General features: G+C 36.0%; 1 protein-coding gene across 5 annotated transcripts in view; it reads left to right on the top strand.

The window, feature by feature from the left end:
- Positions 1 to 18,077, top strand: part of LOC106095486 (cullin-3) — a 35,257-nt gene that overhangs the window by 4,949 nt on the left and 12,231 nt on the right. For 3 of the 5 annotated variants that reach the window (XM_059365917.1, XM_059365918.1, XM_059365919.1), the window contains exons 3-10: positions 12,032 to 12,415; positions 12,481 to 12,744; positions 14,942 to 15,439; positions 15,512 to 15,682; positions 15,751 to 15,918; positions 15,990 to 16,104; positions 16,174 to 16,343; positions 16,409 to 16,632. In XM_059365917.1, coding sequence (XP_059221900.1) covers positions 12,032 to 12,415; positions 12,481 to 12,744; positions 14,942 to 15,439; positions 15,512 to 15,682; positions 15,751 to 15,918; positions 15,990 to 16,104; positions 16,174 to 16,343; positions 16,409 to 16,632 — 1,994 coding nt within the window. Of the gene's footprint in view, positions 1 to 987; positions 1,134 to 10,843; positions 11,022 to 12,031; positions 12,416 to 12,480; positions 12,745 to 14,941; positions 15,440 to 15,511; positions 15,683 to 15,750; positions 15,919 to 15,989; positions 16,105 to 16,173; positions 16,344 to 16,408; positions 16,633 to 18,077 lie in introns of those variants that run through there. The other 2 variants (XM_059365916.1, XM_059365915.1) reach the window with 2 other exon arrangements.

The following is an 18,077-nucleotide window of genomic DNA, read 5'->3' as shown; positions in this document are numbered from 1 at the left end:
AGAACCTCTAGATCAAGCGGCATATCAAGCAGGTCTAGACAACATGCATGCAGACACGGTAGCAGATGCGGAAAATAGCTACCGGGTGAATGTAGTCATTGGAGAGCGACCACTTCAACTCCTACAGAACAAGGATTGATGCCGACGTGCAAGATGTGTGTACCGATTGTAACCAGGACCACACGATACACGTCACCTATTTAACTGCCCAGCCAGACCCACTGAACTCAGACCCAGATCCCTGTGGACGCATCCCATCTTAGTCGCAGAGTTCCTGTTTCTTGATACTCAACAGAATCAAGCAGACGAATGATGGAATACAATGGGTGGGATATCTGGCAGGGGCCGCCCAAATTTTGATAACAAATGTTTTCTTTAGGTTACTATAAGAGCGCAAAATTTACCTAAAAGGCAGTGTCCGCCTCCCTTGAGTTTTAAAAAAGCGAAATCTATTTTCACCATATTAATCCCATTAATCCAATCCCATGACAGCCGGTTGTACGTATCGGATTGACGCGATGGAGTTCTTCATCGGCAAGGGCTGTCGCCTCAGTGTATAACACACGGCAACAACAACCTCATTAATGCACTGAAATGGCTGAAGAAAAAGTAGCGTCAGTCCAATGTTAAATCATTACATTTAATGTATGTAGGTTTGGAAGAAAAAGTTGTTGATACCATTTTTGTTCCAGTCGGTCAGTCGTTTTGAGGTGGAGCGTTCCACCAGGTTGTTTGACCCATATATTTGTTTATGTTTTTGGTTCACCCTAAGAAGACATACCAAATTTTCCAATAATCCGTTTACATATCACCAAGATATGGCGATTTTTATATTTTGGCAAAACTGCCGGAGTAATATTTCACTGATATTTTGAAGTATCATTTTTTTTATTTTCTTCATTGACATTGCTGTCAAAAAATAGAATTTAATGTAAAATTTTTGAGTCACAATGTGTCTACGCACAGGATCGGCGAATAGAAAAATGTCGACTGATATGAATGGTCGACCAGTAGGCACAATTACTAGGAACGTTGGCGGTATCTTGAAAACTGCTATGCTTAATAGCAGTAACAATGGTAGAGGTGAAGAAAGATGTTCAAGAATTATAGCTCGTCATTGTCAAATATCTCTTGTAAGTAAATAATCTCATCTCCAGAAATATACATACATAATACATATTGGAGGCCACCGTAGCGCAGAGGCTATCATGTCAACTTATGACGCTGAACGCCTGGGTTCGTATTCTAGTGCTCCTAATGCTGGCAACATTTGTGAGGTACAATGCCATTTAACAACGTCGCCCCAAAGAAATGTAGCACTGTGGCAAGTCGTTTAAACTCAGCTTTAAAAAGGAGATCCCCCTATCATTGAGCCTAAACTTGAATTGGACAGCACACATTAATATGTGAGAAGTTTGCCCCCATTCCTTTATGGAATGTTCATGGGCAAATTTGCATTTGCATATTAGAAACACAAAGAAATTTTGCAAAATTGACTAAATTCATCAAATTTTGAATATGAAATTTTGTTATCCAATACTCATGCCAAGATATGGCCAAAATTCTTATAGATGGCACAGAAGATCAATCTCGTTTTCCAGCGAAACCTTATGGGTGTTAAGTTCATCCTTTTAAGGAACATTTAAACAAACAAAAAACTTATAACACAATTTTAACTTTGATTCTTAAAAATACTACTTCAAGTATGGAACACAAAATGACGCCCGATTTCAGTCGTCAAAGCATGGTTCAATTAAGAAGGTTAAGAAGTCAGCAGAACAAGGAAATTTTCTACGTGCTCCTAGAGAGAAAATATGACCGCTACCCCGCGGTACTGGACATTGAAAAGCTGCAAACACAACAGATGGTAACGGCATACTCCACTCGGCTGACCCAACTACTTGATCAAAGCACTCCTTGTTCCGATGATGTTGTTGTTGTTGTAGATAGAACATTTCGTCTGCTTGATTCTGCTGAGTGCCAAGATCCAGGAACTCTGCGACTAAGATGGTATGCGTCCACAGGGATCTGGGTCTAAGTCGAATTTGTCTGGCTGGGCAGTTAAACAGGGGCCGTTTATCATGTGGTCCCTGGTCACAATCGGGACATACATCTTGCACGTCGGCATCATTCCTTGCTCTGTAGGAGTTGAAGCGGCTTCATCTGCCGGAACGTAATTGACCTAAAACTACTTTGGTTTGCCGGGGGAGGTAAATTTATTCGTGTGCAATGGGAGGCGGTCGGTAGCTATTTACCGCATCTGCTGCCGTGATTGCATAAATATTGTTGTATAATAAACGCGCTTGATATGCCGCTTGATCTAGAGGTTCTCTCTTGTAGCGCCGAACCTCACACTCTAGATCATGGAAATCTACCTCAAGGCTTCTGGGCGGTGGATATCTATCCACTTGCGATAACAGCCCAAAATGTTTTTTACTTAGACAGCATGTAGTTATGTCTTCGCACTCGTAGGATCTTTGTCTCCTGATGGTGGTGGTCCACATGAGAACTGAGGAGACACCCAGTCGCAGGTCGGAGGATGGCATTCTGACAGATCTGAATATTATACCACTGCGTGTCAAAGAGCTGACGAGACCACACTGGCGCTGCATAACTTACCACAGACAGGCCAATTGCTTTGTACGTGGCCAAAAAGGTTTCTTTGGCTGCACTCCAAGTGCTGCCGGCAAGTGACTACTTTTGCCAAATTACTGTGGCATGTGGGGAGAATGGCAAGCCATTGCTCCTACGCATGGAAAATGCCGCGAAATCCGTACTTGGGTCCCGAAGTCGTCCCCCAAGAAACCCATGGTACGACCAAGTATGTCGAGTTGCTACTAAAGCCAAGAATGCGGCATATAGAGCAACCCTGCAATCAGTAGCAACACGCCAGATGAAGGAGAGGTATCGGGAGAAAAGGAGAGAAGAGAAACATCGATTCCGCAGAAAGAAAAAGTAAATGGAAAGACGTAAGTGCGAATTGAGATATATATTAGTCAGAATGAAGTCCGAAAATTCTACCAGAGAACATCAAACCGATGCCTTGATGCAGGCACATCTTCCTGCTGAGAAAAAGATGAAATCTGGTAAATGACACATATAGTGTGCTGAGGATATGGACAGAAAATTTTACCCAACTGCTAGTGTCCGACGTTGGCGGCGAAGAGGGTACCGCAGAACTAATCCCTGATGATGATATAGAATGTTTACCTTCTAGTCAGAGTGAGGTCCAAGGATTGATCCGACTGAAGAACAACAAGGCAATAGGATCCGACGGGTTACCCGCTGAACTATACAAGACCGGAGGCAACACGCAGAAAAGACGTATGCATCAGCTTGTCTGTACAATCTGTCTAGAAGAACGCCTACCCGATTATTGGAACCTCAGCGTACTATGCCCCGTACACAAGAAAGGAGACAATGTGTGAAATGTGGCAACAATAGAGGAATATTTATCCTCCCCATCACATACAAGATACTTTCGTTCAAACTGTGAGAGAGATTAAAACTTAAAGTCAATGAGATAATTGAGAAAACAAACCGTTTTTTTCTGAAGCACTTGGGTAGTTTAAGCAACTCGTGTGCCTTCGTTTGGTCGACGCATTGTTGTGATTTTGCATAGCATTGTTGTTATTTTGCACTTGGTTGATTGGCCGGGACCCAGTGAACTAAATTTCCGATGTCAGACATTTCTCCACAAATTCCGAACTATTTCGACATGAACAGTCGAAATCGTTTCGAATTCTGTTTGGTTTTTTGAGGGTTTTTTCCGATAGTTCTGTAAGAGTTTTGAATGATTTCTTAACGTCTTTTCGTAAGTTTTTTTGAAATTTTCGTCTGGTTCGAAAGGAATTCTGAACAATATCTGTTAGTCTTGTCGTACATTTTTATACCCTCCACCATAAGATGGGGGCATACTAATTTCGTCATTCTGCTTCTAACGCCTCGAAATATTCGTCTAAGACCCCATAAAGTATATATATTCTTGATCGTCATGACATTTTAAGTCCACCTAGCCCTGTCCGTGTGTCTGTCTAAAGCACTCTAACTTTCGAAGTAGTAATGCTAGGCGCTTGAAATTTTGCACAAATACTTGTTATTAGTGTAGGTCGGTTGGGATTGGAAATGGACCAAATTAGTCCATGTTTTGATATAGCTATAATATAAAGCGATCTTGGGTCTTGATCTGATCCGATCCTATTTGGCTGAAATTTTGCAACTGTTTGTTATGACTTCTAAGTATGGTCTAAATCAATCCATAACCTGATATAGCTGCCATATAAACCTATCTCACGATTAGACTTCTTGAACTTCTAGAGGGCGCAATTCTTGTCCGATTTGACTGAAATTTTGCACATGTCGTTTGGGTATATATTTCAACAACTGTTACAAATATGGTCCAAATCAGTCCATATCCAGATGTATCTGTCATATAAACCGATCTCCCGATTATAATTTTTGAGCCTCTAGAGGGCGCAATTGTTATCCAATTTGGTTGAAATTTTGCATATGTCGTTTTGGTATGACTTCCAAGAACTTTCCCAAATATGATCAAAATATGTATTGGGTTCCCCAAAAAGTAATTGCGGATTTTTCATATGGTCGGCGTTGACAAATTTTTTCACAGCTTGGGACTCTGTAATTGCATTCTTTCTTCTGTCAGTTATCAGCTGTTACTTTTAGCTTGCTTTAGAAAAAAAGTATATTTGATTAAAGTTCATTCTATGTTTTATTAATAATGCATTTACTTTCTTTTAAAAAATCCGCAATTACTTTTTGGGCAACCCAATATATAACCTAGTATAGCCACCATATAAACCAATCTTCCGATTACTGTGTAAAGTGTGGTTTGAGCCTCTTAAGGGCGAAATTTTAGTTCAATTTGCCTGAAATTTTCGAGGTGATATTTTTCTATGGCTTCTATAACTACGTACGATGACTAGTACGGTCCATATCGGTTTCATTTCATAAAGCTTATATATAATTTGTGTCTGTTTCTCTTTTGAGACGAGCTCAATGATCGATGCAAATGGAAAGGAAAGCCAAGGATAGCAACACACATCAACCACTATGGGACGCGTTTCGTCTGTGGTTAGAAGACTTTTTAACCATATTAGGTGTGATGGATTCAAGGGTCGTGCGTTGCTATTTTGTATTTGAATCGTATTTAATTGCGAAAACGCATCTATGATACAATTACCACATTAAGCAAGCTCGACAACCCTGCTTATTAGCTGTACTTTTCCCAATGCATGTATTTTTGTGTAATGGCAGACATTCTGTCTGTGGTAAATTGGACTTCTTCCGTACCACACATGATTTTGATCATCTGTTGGAAGTTGTATTGATGGCTTCGAACGCTAAGACAACGGCAATCGCTCACGCTTTTGCCCCGTATGCCCAGGTTCGAATCCCGGCCGAAGCTTATATATATTTGAAAAACTAATTCAAAGAACTTGAAAAATATGGAGGGTATATGAGATATGGACTCGCTATAAAAGGAAATTCTTAATGGAATGTTCAAAAGCAAATTTGCAATTTGAAACGTCGGAAACACATTCAAATTATGTAAGAATTCAGTCTGAATTGGTTAGAATTCAATAAGACAAGTCCTTACAACCAAATTCTAAACATTTTTATTCTGAAATTCGTCAGAAATCGATAAGACAAGTCGGAAAACACATCCTTATTCATTAATACTCAACATCAGAATTCGGTCAGAAGTCTTAACGGAAACACGAATTTCCCTTCCGAATTTCCCATAATTTGGTTTAGAATTCTGGAAGAATTCTCTCAGAAACATCGGCAGAAACATCAGATTTCCCTTCGACATTTCATTTTGAAGTCGTGTCTACGACTCCATATATTTTTCATTAAAAATTCACACAGACTTCGGTTCCGAATTGGGATAAATTTTTCGACTTCTGCCCGAATCCTGAACGTTTGGTTCACTGGGGATTTACTGCCAGTCATATAAACACATTTTTATATCCTACACCACTACTGTGGTACAGGGTATTATAACTTAGTGCATTTGTTTGTAACACCAAAAAGAAAGAGAGATAGACCCATTGATGAATATTTCGATCGACCCAGAATCACTTTCTGATTCGATTTTGCTATGTCCGTCTGTCCCTTTTAATTTGTGTACAAACTACAGGTCGCAGTTTTCACCCGATCGTCTTCAAATTTAGGACAGGCATGTTTTTCGGCCTAGAGATGAAGCCTATTCAAATTGGAAAAAATCGGCCCAGATTTAGGTATAGCTTCCATATATATAGGTTCGTCCGATTTGCTGTTATAATGCAATAAAATGGTCATTTGTTAACCGATTCTCACGAAATTTGGCAGGAAGCTTTTTTAATGACTCTGGACATTACTGTTGAATTTCTTAAAGATCAGTCCAGATTTAAATATAGCTCTCATATATATATATATATCGCCCGATTTTCACTCCTAGAGCCACTGCAAGCGTATTTATTGACCAATCTTCCCAAAAAGATGTACAATGCTTTCCTCAACGATTTCCACAATATCTACAAAATTTAGTCGAAATCGGTTCAGATTTAGATGTAGCTCTCATATATATATATCGCCCGATTTTAACTCCTAGAGCCACTGTTAGCGCATTTATTGACCAATCTTCCCAAAACATTGTTCAACGCTTTCCTCGATGATTTCCACAATATCTGAAAAGTTTTTCTCGAAATCGGTTCAGATTTCGATATAGCTCCCATATATATGATCGTCCGCTGTGCAGTAATAATGCAATAAAATGGTCATTTGTTGGCCGATTTCCTCGAAATTTGGCCGGAAGCATTTTTTAATGACTCCCGCCCTTACTGGCGAATTTCATAGAGATCAGTCCTGATTTAGATATAGCTCTCATATATATATATCGCCCGATTTTCACTCCTAGAGCCACTGCAAGCCCATTTATTGACCAATCTTACCAAAACTTCGTACAACGCTTTCCTCGACGACTTCTACAATATCTGTAAAGTTTGCTCGAAATCGGTTCAAATTTCGATATACAGCGGTCAAAAAAAGTATTCATCATTAGCAAAATTGATAATAAATTCACTTATTTTGGGTAATTGAAGAAAATTTAAAGTAAACAAATAATGCAGTTTTATGCAATAGTTTATTTTTCGTAATATGTTTTAAAATAAATTCAAAAAATAAATTTAATTAGCGCAAAAAATGCAATTTTATATAATAACACCAAAAACAGAACAAAAAAAGTATTCATCACTGATGTGCTATCATCAAAGTCAAATTCAAATATTATTTGGGAATCCCCCTTTTCTGTTTTATTTAGTAAAGGAGGCTTTGCCCTTGACAGCAAATATTTAATTTCATTGAAAATATAGTTTTTGTCAAAATGGGTCGTAAGCAAAACGAGGTTTCTGATGAGGTAAAAGTTTTGATAATAAAACACCACAGGAATGGTTTAACTCAAAAAAATATCAGTGAAATATTAAACAGACCACGATCTACTATACAATCCATCATCAGAAAGTGGACAGAAACGTTGACAATAACTGTTGACAATAAACCAAGATCTGGTCGACCAAAAGCACTTTCAGTTGGAGATGTGCGTTGGCTAGTGCGGCAAGTTCAGAAAACTCCGAAGACAAATGCGACCATTCTTCGTAAAAACACTATGGAATATTTAGGGAAGGAAGTTACTACACAAACAATTCGAAATACACTCAAAAGGCATAGTTACAGAGGAAGAACTGCACGTAAGAAGCCCTTTATAAATAAAATAAACCGAGTGAAAAGGCTAAACTTCGCAAAAATGTATGTAAAACAGCCCGAATCATTTTGGAAAACAGTCATTTTTGCAGACGAGAGCAAGTTTAATCTTTTTGGGTGCGATGGAAAGGTCATAGTGTACAAAAAACCAAATACAGAGCTTGAAGAACGAAACACAGTTGCTACTGTAAAACATGGTGGAGGTGGTTTAATGGTTTGAGGGTGTATGGCGGCTTCAGGAGCGGGAAATCTTGAAATTATTAATGGAGTAATGGATCATAAGTATTACATTGACATTTTAAAGAGGAATTTAAAAGATAGTGCTGTAAAACTTGGGCTTGGTAATAACTTTCAATATTATCAAGATAATGACCCCAAACATTCTGCTTTAAATACCAAGATGTGGATGCTGTATAACTGCCCCAAAGTCATTAAAACTCCTCCCCAAAGTCCCGACTTGAACCCAATTGAACATCTTTGGGAACATCTCGAACGCAAATTGAGAACGCGCAATTTTTCGAGCAAGAGTCAAATGCAACAGGTGATAATGGAGGAATGGACTAATATAGACCAAAATATAACCGCTAAATTAGTCCAATCGATGTCAAACCGTTTAAAAGAAGTTATAAGACGCGGTGGTCGAATAACAAAGTATTAATTTTTTTAAATTATGTTATTTATTTTTTTGTTTTTTTGCAATGATGAATACTTTTTTTGTTTAATTTTTTGTGTTCAGCTGTAAAATGGCCCTTTTTGTTCCAATAAATACTATTTTTTTCTTTAAAAACAATGAAATTGTGTACATATATATCACACAAGCACTACTGCATCATTAGTTTAATATGTTTTTATTCCAATTGTCTTTTGTAGACTTATTAAAAAAAAAAAACATTGAATGATGAATACTTTTTTTGACCGCTGTAGCTCCCGTGTAATGTTCATCTGATTTTGAGAAATATTGCAATAAAGTGCTCATTTATTAACCGATTTTCTAGAAATTCGCCAGAAAAGATTTTCTAATGATTCTCGGCATTACTGGTGAATTTCATAGAGATCGGTTCAGATTTTGATATAACTCTCATATATATATATATCGCCCGATTTTCACTTCTATGGTCACTGCAAGCGCATTTATTGACCAATCTTGCTCAATTTTTGTACAGCGATTTCATCGACGACTACCACAATATACAAGAAGTTTGCTAGTTTTTATTTTCAACTGTGTTAGTGTGCCCATCACTGATGCACTTCAGTCTTAGCTTCCAATATGTGTATTTTTATTTCATTTCTTTCTCTGTAAATTTTATTTTTTTCGGCAGAGCTGCTTGCTTTGAAGAAAAATAAAATAATTAACGGCACCCAAGTCGTATTTAATAAGGTGGCCGCATCAGCACGGCTGATGGAACTTGTCAATTCCTTTTTGAATTCGCCTTAGACTTCAAAACAAGTCTCTACATTTATTTTTGTGTTTGCTGCTGTAACGGTACTCAAACTTAGGTTTTATAATGTTAATGTCTAACAACCTCAATCGCCATCAGCTTCACACTGGGAACTAGGTTCCCTGTGTCGTCCTCGAAAAGATTTAAAAAGTGCTGAAAAACAAAATTTATGGCATTGCAATGCCAAATATTATGATGAAGAAGATAAGGAACCAACATGCATGATATTAATGGAAGCCTGGCTGGCTGGAGTAGTTCCATCCTATCTGCCGTTTCAAGTCCCTATCGTGGTCAAGCATGGCGAAAGGACTATGTGCCTGGAAATAATTTAGACAAGAAAAAAGGTGTTCATTTAGCCATAGTCCTGCGCCTATTCCCTCAATTTCGGGGCAGTGCCACAATAGGTGCTCAACCGTCTATAACTCCTCATCCCCACAAATCATGCGTAAATCCGTCATGCGCCCAGCGCGACTGCACTGGCTTGTAAGGACCCCTATCAATAGTGAGAGCGGCAGCACCACCACATGTTAGAGTGGTCCCCTGAACACACCAAATTGCCTCATATTGGTGAATAGTACCAACTCAATCTTTCGGCGGTTTACCCCAAGCCCATTGGCCAATCTTGGCAGCATACTATATGCACTCCGAACGAACGCACACCAAGATTAAAACGTCATTCTCGTAGCCAACAAACTGTAACCTCTTCCTTTTCAAATGATCTGAAAATCCCCCAAGAGCCTCAAAAAGTGGTACAAACCCCGTTCTTGTGGTGATTGAGCTCTAATCACAACATTCCTATTTGAGGCCTTTGCTAGTGGTAGGCTAATTATCCTGCTCATTAAAATGGTATGAACTCAATTCAGGAGGAATCCTCATGTCCATCATAGATGATCATACATTTGACGCATGTGATGTGTAGTCCCTGGTTGCAATCGAGACACACGCCCATGAAGTTGGAAAGAATGCTAGCCCAATTGGAATTGAGCCTGGTCTGCACTTGGTAGCTATTTTATCGCTACAGCATCCTACCTGCCATCTTGGTAGTTTTGTGGGTAAAGCCTCTAAAATTAATGGAAATTTTTTTAATTTGTTTTTTCTTGCTTGACACTTAAATGCACTTTGAACGGCCACACACTATGATGACAACGTCATCCTCGTAGCCAACAAACTTTAAATGACCTGAAAATCCGGCAGATATCCAATAGCCAAAAGGGGGAACACAACCTCCTTGTGGTGATTGATCTCTAATCACAATCTTCCTATTTGAGTCATTTGTTAGCATTCACTTGGTAGCTATCTACGGTTACAATAACCTTATGAAAACTATTTAAACCTGCCATCATGGTGGTTCATGTGGAGGTTGCGATACTCATCAGGCTCCTATAGGTGAGAAAGCTCGCTCCGGTCCATAGGACCGATCGCCGCGCTATTTACAAATTTCGCCCTGTTTACAAATTTTGACATATCAAGTTCCCAAAAAAGATGTTTTGTTGCAGGAATTCGCCGATGGGGCCACCTTATTAAATACGCCTTGACGACACCTATAAACTTGACATTTGCTGTCAAATGTTCTCTGTTATTTCTATCCTCTTTGTTAGACATTGCTGTCACAAAATAAAAACTTCACTCCCACTATATTTTTTTTTATACGCTGAACGTGCGACTTACATTTCAATTGGTATGAAACGTGGACGACCATTTAGAATTTCGCGCTTACGCAACATTAGAAGAGTACGCATCTCGGAAACTGCAAATACCCATCTCTCCAATAGCATTGATAGCTCCAGTAAAGTTCAAATCAATTATAGTGCACAAATTCCTGTAAGTAGATTATGGTTAACTAATTAATATGGTGGCCACCGCAGAGGTTAGCTTGTCCGCCTATGAAGCTGAACGCCTGGGTTCAAACCCCGGCGTGAACATCAGGAACATTTTCAGCGGTGGTGAAGCCCTTACTAATGCTGGCTACATTTCTGAGGTACTTTGCCATGTAAAAACTTCTGCCCAAAGAGGTGTCACCGTTCGGACTCTGCTATAAAAAGGAGGCCCCTTATCGTTGAGCTTAAATTTGAAAAGGACAGCACTTATTGATATGTGAGAGGTTCGCTCCTGTTCCTTAGGGGAATATTCTTGGGCAAATTTGCATTGCTATCATATACACTTGAAAGGTCTTGTGCCTAAGGAAATGGAGTTGAACTTTTTGGGGATAAAATCTCCGGCTTTGTTTAACCTTTACTTATACCCTATTTCGCACCCTCCGGAAGGCATTGAGATCTTACCATAGGGTGGCGATTGTACGATGCCGACTTTGGACCCCCACTTTTAGGACATCTGCGATAGGAGGCCCCCGTAGCACCAAGATAAGGAAGTCCTCGCTTTGGTGTTAAACGTCTGGGTTCAAATGCCGGACATAACTTTAGAAAAAATGTTCAGCGGTGGTTATCCTCTCCTAGTTTTGGCGACATTTCTAAGGTAATCAACTATGTAAAACTTCTCTGCTAAGTTGTTGTTGTAGCATACACTGATGAAGAACTCCATAGGGCCAATCCGGTACGTAAAACCGGCTACCATGGGATTGCTAAGTAATGCCGCTCTGCTCCGTTTGAACTCGGCAATAAAAAAGGAGCTTAAACTTGCATTAGACAGCAATCATTTACATCTGTGGAGTATTCCCCTTGCTTGTCAATCGAACAAATATGCATTTGCAGTTGGTCTACCTTACTGATCCTACCGCTTATATTGTTGCAAGAAATATGACGAAATTAGCCTTGCTAAAATTGTTAGTTTTTTTTACCTTTTTTCATAATTTTTCTCTTTTGTGTCTTCTCTAGGCCTCCATGGATGAGAAGTATGTGGAAACCATATGGGCAAGTTTAAAGAATGCCATACAGGAAATTCAAAAGAAAAACAATTCGGGCCTCTCATTTGAGCAACTCTATCGCAATGCCTACAACATGGTGCTGCACAAATATGGCCATCGTTTATATTTCGGTTTGCGTGAGGTGGTCAAAGAGCATCTGGAGGAGAAGGTGCGCAAAGATGTGCTGGAAAGTTTGCACAATAACTTTTTGCCCAAATTGAATCAGGCCTGGACGGATCATCAGACATCAATGGTAATGATAAGAGACATACTCATGTATATGGATCGAGTGTATGTGCAAAATCGAGAAGTGGAAAATGTTTATAATTTAGGGCTGATACTATTTCGAGATGATGTAAGTGGAAAAGATTTCTTTCTTACAATAATAAATAAAATTTGTTTTTGTTTCTCATTTTTTAGATTGTTCGCTATTCAGAGATACAGAAGGCCTTGCGCGAAACTCTCTTAAATATGGTAATGGATGAACGCAGCGGTGAGGCCATCAATCACTTGGCCATTAAAAATGCTTGCCAAATGCTAATGGCTTTGGGCATCAATTCACGTTCAGTCTATGAGGATGATTTTGAGAAACCATTTTTGTCCCAATCGGCATCGTTTTATAAATTCGAATCACAAAAGTTTTTGGCCGAAAATAATGCTAGTGTTTATCTAAAGAAAGTTGAGGTGAGAAGAATTTTACGCGTAAAATTTTAATGAAATGCTGTTTTTACAGAAAATTTCACTGAAAAAGCTGACTTTAGAGAAAATTTCTCGCAAATTTTGTCTTTAGAGAACATTTCATGGAAATTTTGTCTATAGGGAAAATTTCATGGAAATTTTGTCTATAGAGAAAATTTCATGGAAATTTTGTCTCTAGAGAAAATTTCATGGAAATTTTGTTTTTAGAGAAATTTCATGGAAATTTTGTTTTTAAAAAAAATTTCATGAAAATGTTGTCTTTAGAGTAAATTTCATGGAAATTTTGTCTTTAGAGAAAATTTCATGGAAATTTTGTCTTTAGAGAAAATTACATGGAAATTTTGTCTTTAGAGAAAATTTCATGGAAATTTTGTCTTTAGAGAAAATTTCATGGAAATTTTGTCTTTAGAGAAAATTTCATGGAAATTTTGTCTTTAGCGAAAATTTCATGGAAATTTTGTCTTTAGCGAAAATTTCATGGAAATTTTGTCTTTAGAGAAAATTTCATGGAAATTTTGTCTTTAGAGAAAATTTCATGGAAATTTTGTCTTTAGAGAAAATTTCATGGAAATTTTGTCTTTAGAGAAAATTTCATGGAAATTTTGTCTTTAGAGAAAATTTCATGGAAATTTTGTCTTTAGAGAAAATTTCATGGAAATTTTGTCTTTAGAGAAAATTTCATGGAAATTTTGTCTTTAGAGAAAATTTCATGGAAATTTTGTCTTTAGAGAAAATTTCATGGAAATTTTGTCTTTAGAGAAAATTTCATGGAAATTTTGTCTTTAGAGAAAATTTCATGGAAATTTTGTCTTTAGAGAAAATTTCATGGAAATTTTGTCTTTAGAGAAAATTTCATGGAAATTTTGTCTTTAGAGAAAATTTCATGGAAATTTTGTCTTTAGAGAAAATTTCATGGAAATTTTGTCTTTAGAGAAAATTTCATGGAAATTTTGTCTTTAGAGAAAATTTCATGGAAATTTTGTCTTTAGAGAAAATTTCATGGAAATTTTGTCTTTAGAGAAAATTTCATGGAAATTTTGTCTTTAGAGAAAATTTCATGGAAATTTTGTCTTTAGAGAAAATTTCATGGAAATTTTATCTTTAGAGAAAATTTTGTCTTTAAAGAAAATTTCATGGAAATTTTGTCTTTAGAGAAAATTTCATGGAAATTTTGTCTTTAGAGAAAATTTCATGGAAATTTTGTCTTTAGAGAAAATTTCATGGAAATTTTGTCTTTAGAGAAAATTTCATGGAAATTTTGTCTTTAGAGAAAATTTCATGGAAATTTTGTCTTTAGAGAAAATTTCATGGAAATTTTGTCTTTAGAGAAAATTTCATGGAAATTTTGTCTTTAGAGAAAATTTCATGCAAATTTTGTCTTTAGAGAAAATTTCTCGCAAATTTTGTCTTTAGAGAAAATTTCATGGAAATTTTGTCTTTAGAGAAAATTTCATGGAAATTTTGTCTTTAGAGAAAATTTCATGGAAATTTTGTCTTTAGAGAAAATTTCATGGAAATTTTGTCTTTAGAGAAAATTTCATGGAAATTTTGTCTTTAGAGAAAATTTCATGGAAATTTTGTCTTTAGAGAAAATTTCATGGAAATTTTGTGTTTAGAGAAAATTTCATGGAAATTTTGTCTATAGAGAAAATTTCATGGAAATTTTGTCTATAGAGAAAGTTTCATGGAAATTTTGTCTCTAGAGAAAATTTCATGGAAATTTCGTCTTTAGAGAATATTTCATAGAAATTTTGTCTTTAGAGAAAATTTCATGGAAATTTTGTCTTTAGAGAAAATTTCATGGAAATTTTGTCTTTAGAGAAAATTTCATGGAAATTTTGTCTTTAGAGAAAATTTCATGGAAAGTTTGTCTTTAGAGAAAATTTCATGGAAATTTTATCTTTAGAGAAAATTTCATGGAAATTTTATCTTTAGAGAAAATTTCATGGAAATTTTTCTTTAGAAAATTTTCACTGAAATTTTTCTTTAGAAAATTTTCACTGAAATTTTTCTTTAGAAAATTTTCACTGAAATTTTTCTTTAGAAAATTTTCACTGAAATTTTTCTTTAGAAAATTTAGAAAAAATTTCACTGAAATTTTTTTCACTGAAATTTTTCTTTAGAAAAAAGAATTGTCTTTAAACACAATTGCGTTTTTAATTTCTTTTTCTGTTCTTTTCAGTCTCGCATTCAAGAAGAATCTTCTCGAGCCGCTCTCTATTTGGACAAAGACACTGAACCGCGTATTGTGAAGGTGGTCGAAGATGAACTTATCAAGAAACATATGCGTACTATTGTGGAAATGGAAAATTCCGGTGTCGTCTATATGATTAAGAACTCCAAAACGGATGATTTGGCTTGTACATATAAATTATTTTCCCGTTTGAAGGATGAAGGTCTAAAAGTTATTGCCGACACCATGTCAGCCTATCTAAGGGAGCAGGGGCGTATGTTGGTTAAGGAAGAGGAAAATGGCAGCACAAATCCCATATCGTTTGTCCAAAATCTGCTAGACCTCAAGGATCGTTTTGATCAGTTTTTGCATCATTCATTCAATAATGATCGGCTTTTTAAGAATGTCATATCTTCGGATTTTGAGCATTTCCTTAATTTAAATTCCAAATCGCCGGAATATTTGTCACTGTTCATAGATGATAAGCTGAAGAAGGGAGGCAAGGGAGTAAGTTGAAAAAAAAAAAACAAAAAGAATTCCCAGAATGGTTTAATAATTTCACCTCTTCCTTTACTTTAGATGAGTGAACAGGAAATTGAAGTAATACTCGATAAGACCATGGTACTGTTTAGATTCTTGCTGGAAAAGGATGTGTTTGAACGTTATTACAAAACTCATTTAGCCAAGCGTTTGCTGCTCAATAAATCTGTTTCAGATGATTTTGAAAAGAACATGATTTCAAAATTGAAGGTAAACCTCTTCCCGCTCAACCCATGTCAGCCACCTGTCACTTTGAAAATGTTTACTTTGTTTTGCAGACTGAGTGCGGCTGTCAATTCACATCTAAATTGGAGGGAATGTTCAAGGATATGTCTATATCGAATACCACCAATGAGGAGTTCAAAACCTATATAACAAATCATAACATTAATTTGTCCGTAGAATTTACATGTAGGATATTAACTACCGGTTTTTGGCCCACACAGGTTGGTAGCCATCCACCTACTAGCCATTTAAGCTCATACTCATTGATGTCTATTTTTTTTTGTTTCCATAGACTTCAACGCCTAATTGTAATATACCAGCAGCTCCTAGGGAAGCATATGAAATATTTAAGAAATTTTATTTGGATAAGCATTCAGGACGTCAATTGACCTTACAGCCACAACTGGGTATGGTCTATCTCTAATCACATTACAAAATTTTCAAATATTCTTTTTTTCTACATCATTTTTCCCTAGGAAATGCTTGCTTAAATGCTGTATTTTATGGCCGCAAACCAACCGATAGTGCCGCCGCTGTTGCGGACAAAGATGGCCCCAGTTCAAGTATGTCCTCCTCGACTAGCGCGGGTGCATGTGCTATACCCACAACAACACGCAAACACATTTTAACGGTATCCACGTATCAGGTAATGACATAAGCCAACCACTGGTTTTATCTTTCGCTATATGTCCATTTTTGCCTCTTTTGCAGATGTGCATATTGATGCTTTTCAATAATCGTGAGGTCATGACCTATGAGGAAATCTTGCAAGAAACTGATATACCCGAACGTGAGCTGCAAAGGGCTATACAATCACTGTCCATGGGCAAACCCTCACAACGTTTGTTGGTGCGAAATTCTAAAACAAAAACTAAGGATATCGATCCTTCGGATGAGTTCCTGGTGAACGACGCTTTTGTTTCGAAATTCCACAGGTGAGTGTTGACATTGAAAGCCTTTAGGCAATTTTCGAAATTTACATGAAATTTTCTCTAAAGACAACATTTCCATGAAATTTTTTCTAAAGACAAAATTTCCATGAAATTTTCTCTAAAGACAAAATTTCCATGAAATTTTCTCTAAAGACAAAATTTCCATGAAATTTTCTCTAAAGACAAAATTTCCATGAAATTTTCTCTAAAGACAAAATTTCCATGAAATTTTCTCTAAAGACAAAATTTCCATGAAATTTTCTCTAAAGACAAAATTTCCATGAAATTTTCTCTAAAGACAAAATTTCCATGAAATTTTCTCTAAAGACAACATTTCCATGAAATTTTTTCTAAAGACAAAATTTCCATGAAATTTTCTCTAAAGACAAAATTTCCATGAAATTTTCTCTAAAGACAAAATTTCCATGAAATTTTCTCTAAAGACAAAATTTCCATGAAATTTTCTCTAAAGACAAAATTTCCATGAAATTTTCTCTAAAGACAAAATTTCCATGAAATTTTCTCTAAAGACAAAATTTCCATGAAATTTTCTCTAAAGACAAAATTTCCATGAAATTTTCTCTAAAGACAAAATTTCCATGAAATTTTCTCTAAAGACAAAATTTCCATGAAATTTTCTCTAAAAACAAAATTTCCATGAAATTTTCTCTAAAGACAAAATTTCCATGAAATTTTCTCTAAAGACAAAATTTCCATGAAATTTTCTCTAAAGACAAAATTTCCATGAAATTTTCTCTAAAGACAAAATTTCCATGAAATTTTCTCTAAAGACAAAATTTCCATGAAATTTTCTCTAAAGACAAAATTTCCATGAAATATTCTCTAAAGACAAAATTTCCATGAAATATTCTCTAAAGACAAAATTTTCATGAAATTTTCTCTAAAAGCAAAATTTCCATGAAATTTTCTCTAAAGACAAAATTTCCATGAAATTTTCTCTAAAGACAAAATTTCCATAAAATTTTCTCTAAAGACAAAATTTCCATGAAATTTTCTCTAAAGACAAAATTTCTATGAAATTTTCTCTAAATACAAAATTTCTATGAAATTCTCTTTAAAGACAAAATTTCCATGAAATTTTCTCTAAAGACAAAATTTCCATGAAATTTTCTCTAAAGACAAAATTTCCATGAAATTTTCTCTAAAGACAAAATTTCCATGAATTTTTCTCTAAAGACAAAATTTCCATGAAATATTCTCTAAAGACAAAATTTCCATGAAATATTCTCTAAAGACAAAATTTCCATGAAATCTTCTCTAAATACAAAATTTCTATGAAATTTTCTCTAAATACAAAATTTCCATGAAATTTTCTCTAAATACAAAATTTCCATGAAATTTTCTTTAAAGACAAAATTTCCATGAAATTTTCTCTAAAGACAAAATGTCCATGAAATTTTCTCTAAAGACAAAATTTCCATGAAATT

The sequence above is a fragment of the Stomoxys calcitrans genome, chromosome 3 (genome assembly GCF_963082655.1).
Source record: "Stomoxys calcitrans chromosome 3, idStoCalc2.1, whole genome shotgun sequence".
In the NCBI taxonomy this organism is placed as follows: Eukaryota; Metazoa; Arthropoda; class Insecta; order Diptera; family Muscidae; genus Stomoxys; species Stomoxys calcitrans.
The sequence above is the reverse complement of the archived record's forward strand: the minus strand, read 5'-3'. Positions and strand labels throughout refer to the sequence as shown.